Genomic DNA, 6,063 nt, shown 5'->3' with positions numbered 1-6,063 from the left:
CAACTGCCTTCTTGGCAGTCTATCAGACGTGCGGCCGGCGAGTTTAGTACCTCTGCCTGGGAATTGGCCTTTCGTTTTGGACAGAGCACAACAATACATGGCGTAAATCGGTTGTTTAGCCGTAGAGCCGGAAAATATGAGCGGTGAGTAGTAGTGGACGTAGATGCATCCGCAGCTTTTTCGAATTCTAAAAATTCTGCGTTTTTTTTTTTTTTTTTTTGTTAACTCTACAGTTTCGTTTGGTTCTTGACCGTCATGATGGCCTTACTTGGCGCCGTCTACGTCAGTCACTTACTCTCCGAACGCTTCACTGAGGGCAGACTGGAGACTGTGGTCGATAGCACGCGTAAACCCGTTTATCATATCCCATTTCCAGTGGTGGCCGTTTCTAATGCGAATTCACTCAATTGGGAACGTTTTGAAGAAGCCAAAACGCGTTTTCTGCAACCCAACGAAACACCAGAAAATCAGCAAATCTTCGAACTCATAGTCGCCAGTTATGATACTGTAAAATTTGCAGAGTTTGAAAGTTTCAGTAAATTGCAAAATGTGTCTGTCGAGCAGCTAAATTATGTTAACTTCAGTCAAGTGGTTGAGTTCATGACGTGGCGTTGTGAAGAGCTTTTAAGTCAATGCTTCTGGAATCGCTTCTCTATGAGCTGTTGTGATATATTCTCACTGCGACGCAGTAAAAATGGCTTGTGTTGGGCTTTCAATACACTGGAAACGGAAGCTGGACGTGAAAAGCAAAAAACCGATGTACTATGGCCTTGGCATACTGGTGCTGCGGGTCCGGGTAGTGGTTTGAAGGTGCGCGTACATTTAAATCCGGAAAAACACTATCCGAAAAGTAACAGCGAAAAGGGTGTGCTGGTGAGTAGCAGAATAATTCGGTGCTGCTCAGAAGTAACGACATACATACCTTGAATTCAAAAGATTAAAAAATCGTACTACTGTTAAGTGACTCGTGTCTATAATTCTTGTCTAATTCATCTCTAATACTCACTAGGTAGTGATCAAGTGATCCTCACTACTTACTTTGGTAAGAATTGGACCTCGACTAGACAAGGACATGAGCGACTTAATAGCAGTAAGTGTTTCTATTGTTTTGAATTGTGAATTGTATCGTTATTGCTAAGGAGCATCAACTTAGGCTTTCAATAGTGATGTTACTGACACGCTAAAAAATTCACTCGAACAGGTTATGATTGCGGAGCCGAGTGTATGGCATCAAGACGCTTTGAACATACCAGCAAATACTCGCACAATGATCGAAGTGGAGCCTGTCACCTACTACTATGACAATAACACGCGTGGATTGGGCTCGAAGTTGAGGGAGTGCATTTTCGATGTAAGCAAACAAATGACAATAACTAATTCATAGCAGTTTTAATTAGAATTAAATTTACTAAGAATAATTAGGTTGCACAATGTCGAAAGTAGGCCAAAATTCTACAAGCAAAGATATTGAGAAAGTTTATCGTTTTCATATGCACAAGTCAACTTTGGACTGAATTATTTGTCAAACATTGCACTGAAGGAAACTTTCTTAAATCAAAATTAACACACACAAAAAAATAGTTCGAACTTTTTCAGTAGTTCACTACATAATATTTTCAGGCAAAAAAAGGAAAATAAGTGAAACACCCTACATTTGCAGGCAATTCGGTAATAATGTACACTTCTGTCTGGGAAAGACTCGTAAAATTAGCTAAATAGACTCATCTTTTTACGAAAAAGGGGTCAGAGAACTCAACTCAACTCCGTATAATCACAGTCCTATCTTAACTTGTAAAGCAAACAAGAGACTATACTTTCACGTCCAGTGGATGTTTCTTTCAAAGAAAGTAAGTGCGCCTGGGCCACACTGGAGAAGTGAAACTTACGTTACATATCCAGTTTGTCACACAATCGATAAAAAATCGATATCTTATTCTATAACAAAATCGATGACAAAATCGTAAAAATATCGATAACAAAATCCATAAAAATATAGATAACAAAATCGATAAAAGTATCGATAAAAAATATCGATACCAATATTGATAGCTAAATCAATAGCAGTATCGATAAAAAATATCGATAACAAAATCGATTATTATGTCGATAAGTCCCGAAAATATCGATCACTAAAATCCCGAAATAGTTCCCAAATTGGTCCCTGTGTCTCTATCTATATACATATATCCTTTTCTCTATACTTACCTTTATTTTAATCTTTCTTCCTCTATCTTCATCTTAATTGGTCTTTTTCTAAGTGTTATTCTTTAACCTTTTATTAGCAAGTTTTCGTTAAATTAATACCATGTGCATACACTCAAGAAGCATTTGTTTCAGCCCCAATCATTTCAGTGTGCAATTTCCGTGTGCAAATTCCGTTGCACCATTTCCGTGTGCAATTTCCGTTGAATTTGCCAAGTTACTCCTAAACAACCAACCGCCGCTAAGGAAGTTTCACTTCAAAAACTTAGTTCTTGCAGTAGGACTGAGGAGGAGAACTTCCGTGTGGCATTTTAATTCGCCAGTCTTTAATTTATCTAGTCGAATGTTATCTTCTTGCTGTATGAGGTTAGACTATAGTAGATACGATACTCTAAGGAGAAATGATTCGTGAGGAATCAATCTTCAATGAAAATAGTCTCAACCAAACCTGCACTACCAACTTAATTCTGGCAGGCCTTGTATGTACTCCAATACCTACTCTGGTTTAATGAAACAGTGGCGAATGAGTCGTTGAATATGAAGCCGTTTAACTAAATTTCTCATTTACCAACCCATAGCCAAAGATAAACAGTATATCCTCAATCTGGCGCCTATGGAGTGGGCAAGATGCCTATTCATTAGAAGTTCTTAGGGCAAATCAAAGCTTAGTATTCGTAATATTCCCAACACTTCATCGTTAAAGCTACGGACTAGACACCACAAGTTTGTTCCTTGTCTTCACAATGCAGCATCGCATCCTAAAAGTAAAGAACCAGCAGCAGGCATGAATCCTTCAACTAGATTCTGGGTTTGTTTAGATGATTTCTTAATGTGCAACAAATTATTAAGATACTTGTTTGAATACATAATTAGATAGGGTAGTAAATTTGTAATTTCTTTTTTCTTATTTTATCAGTCCTATGGTCCACATATCTCGTTTTAGTGCAGTTTTCGGTTCGTTATTCCCTTTTTCAACACATTTTATTTTTTATTTTGTGGTTCTATTGCAAATAAGGACTGCATTAGAGCCTTCTTCGGGGTTTAAAAAAGTTTTGGCCGCACTATGGTTTAGTATTTGATCTACGTGTACGAGTAAATGAAATTTTTCTTATTCAGTCTCTCCTCACTATAGTTCGCATCTGACGCCTTCAGTCCTGTATTTAAAAATTCGTTATCAAAAGAATTGCATTAGATTTAATAATTACATTAAATTTAAGTAAAGTTTATATTTTTCCCCCACAATTTTCTTCAATTTTGTCCTCATTCCAAACGCTCACCTCAAAAGGATGAAAATAACAGCAAGAACTTTCGCACGCTCCAGGGTTACGTTTATATGATTGAAAATTGCCAATCAGAGTGTCATCAACAGTACTTGGTGAAATATTGTAATTGCACAATGGATTTGCTATTTCCACCTGGTAAGCACGTACAAGCCATCAAAAAATGCATCTCATACTCAGCGATCGGCAGTAAAAGCATTTGTACATCCACCCACACATACTCCAACGCACCTACGGTGGCGAGAATGTAAATGGGTAAAGCGCATTTTAGCAAGTTTTGGCCACTTTCTTTGTTTAAAAAATTTGTATTACTTTTTGCTATCTAAAAAAACCATGCTAATCAAAATTTCAAACTTTGTAGAACATTTATAAAAATGCGACGAATTTCAACAAATGTTGATCAAAATTTTAAACTTTTTAAACAGATTTTTTAAATTTTTTTCATTATGCAGTTTTGCAGTCCTTTCTGTTTTAAAAGTATTACAAAGTGCAAGTTTGAAGTAGCGCATTTTTTTTTCAATACAAACTGTGCTCGACAGTTTTTTTCGTATAGAGAAAGTGCGCAACACCTTCCACGAAAAAAATTGCCAAAAATCAATGACAAGTTTTACCTACTCAAAAATTGCACTTTTTTATACCAAAATTTAATGGGCTATAAAACTGCATATTCAGAATGTTTATATGAAATCTTAAAATGTTGATGAAATCTTGCCGAATTTCGTTAATTTTTGTACAAAGTTTGAAATTTTGACTTGCATGGTTTTTGTTGGATAACGAGCTACACTTTCATAAAGAATAACAAACATTAAATAAACGAAAGGGAAATAACCAAAGAACGCTAGAATATCTCTTTCCTATTCATATTTTCGCCACTGTACATATGTACATTTATGGATGCCAATGCCTTCTTCAGCGCATTTCCGCCAACTTAAAATCGTACCTTGTAACTCTTACAGGTCCGTATCCCACTTGCAAGGCAAAGGATTTGCTGTGTTTAGCGCAGAATAACGGTAACACTTCAATCGAATTGTTATTTACCATTTCATGCACTCACTTTCAAATCACTCCTCTTTAATCACTCACATGTTCTTCACTCTTATCTCTCTCATACCTCAAATTTTACCTAATTAAATACTTCTTGCAGAACGTTTTATGTATTCTCACAGTGAGGAAGAGGAGAAGTATGTACACAACTATCATGATGGCATGGTTTGTGAGTGCTTTCGCAATTGTTATTCGCTAAATTATTTGGCGGATGCACGTGCCTCATTTCTACCGTCGGAAACGCGCGGCAATCTGTCATATGTTGATTTAGATGTGCATTTCCGTTTCGAAACGATGATGGTCTATCGCACAAGTTTGATATTCGGTTGGGTGGACTTAATGGGTGAGTGTTGAGTTTATGCAAATGGTGATGATGTGAGATATTATGTTACATTGTTTAGTAATTCCAGTTAATAAAATTTTCAAATTATGTATGTACTTATAGTCGCCTTTGGTGGCATTGCTGGACTCTTCCTTGGCTGTTCGCTGATCAGTACAATGGAATTGGCATACTTTTTGCTAGTTGATCTGCCCACATTTTTGCTTCAGAAATATCGCAATAATAAGTGTAAATCACAACATGCATCTGCACCAATTCAATTGAAAAATAATATCAAGCAAATACATCAGCTGAATATGAAAAATCAACTCATTCAACCGCAAAGCTACGAAAGTCTCTTCTATAATAGCAAAATGAGTCGAAATTTGCCACAAATTGCCGATTGGCAGACTCAGCACATAGCGAAGATAAGTTATTAGTGGGAGATCTACATATGTATGTATGAAGTTACAGATATCTATTGTAAACATAAATACTTATTAGATATACATATGTATATTGAAAACCAAGTTTATTTGTGTGTACACATAAATGCTAAAATACTAGCCTACTTATTGTTGTGTTGTTGTTATAATACATCAAAGCTACAATACAATTACAATTACATACATATGTAAGTACTTGATCACAAGAATAAACTGACATGTAATAACATAAGCGCACATATCAATGTGACAATGTCACTTGTCAGGTTTGGTTTTTTTTGGTACCCCTAGGGATTTTCCGAGCTTTACGGTATTTTTCGGAATATTTTAGAATCTTTCGGCATGTGCCAGAATTTTTCCCAACTTCTAATTGCAGTAGCCTACAAAAATTTACTTTTTTGAAGTGGAACTACTTTAGTGGCGATTGGTTGGGTAGGGAGTAAATTGGCAAATTCAACGGAAATTGCACACGAAAATGGCTGGGACGGAATCAGACTTATTTAGATAAAGACCAATACAATAATGAAAGTAAAGGTGAGTACGCACATACATAGATGAAGAAAAGGATAAAGGCAAAAGTAAAATTAAGAACAACAATTAAAGATGTATAAGTCCAGGCGAAAATGAATTTTATATACCCGGCGCAGGTATCAAGGGTGTTTATTCCGATTTCAAACGTTTTCGATAATATACTGACATAATGAAATCATTCAATCAAGTTTGGTAGAAATCGATAAAGCGGTTACCGAGATCGACCTTTGTAGTCATAAAG

At 36.2% G+C, this 6,063-nt stretch overlaps 1 protein-coding gene across 1 annotated transcript in view; it reads left to right on the top strand.

The window, feature by feature from the left end:
• The window catches only part of LOC118736684 (pickpocket protein 19-like), a gene marked incomplete at its 5' end in the record, with an annotated part of 5,974 nt that extends 689 nt beyond the window's left edge, over positions 1–5,285 (top strand). The window contains 7 exons of the mRNA XM_036466726.1: positions 27–143; positions 234–873; positions 1,202–1,351; positions 3,488–3,620; positions 4,439–4,492; positions 4,627–4,869; positions 4,972–5,285. Coding sequence (XP_036322619.1) covers positions 27–143; positions 234–873; positions 1,202–1,351; positions 3,488–3,620; positions 4,439–4,492; positions 4,627–4,869; positions 4,972–5,285 — 1,651 coding nt within the window. The remainder of the gene's footprint in view (positions 1–26; positions 144–233; positions 874–1,201; positions 1,352–3,487; positions 3,621–4,438; positions 4,493–4,626; positions 4,870–4,971) is intronic.
• Positions 5,286–6,063: the final 778 nt, after the last annotated feature.

This window comes from Rhagoletis pomonella, unplaced genomic scaffold (genome assembly GCF_013731165.1).
Source record: "Rhagoletis pomonella isolate Grant_MI unplaced genomic scaffold, Rhpom_1.0 Rhpom_scaffold_00003, whole genome shotgun sequence".
Lineage (NCBI taxonomy): Eukaryota > Metazoa > Arthropoda > Insecta > Diptera > Tephritidae > Rhagoletis > Rhagoletis pomonella.
Note: the sequence above shows the minus strand (reverse complement) of the source record. Positions and strands in the feature narration are given on the sequence as shown.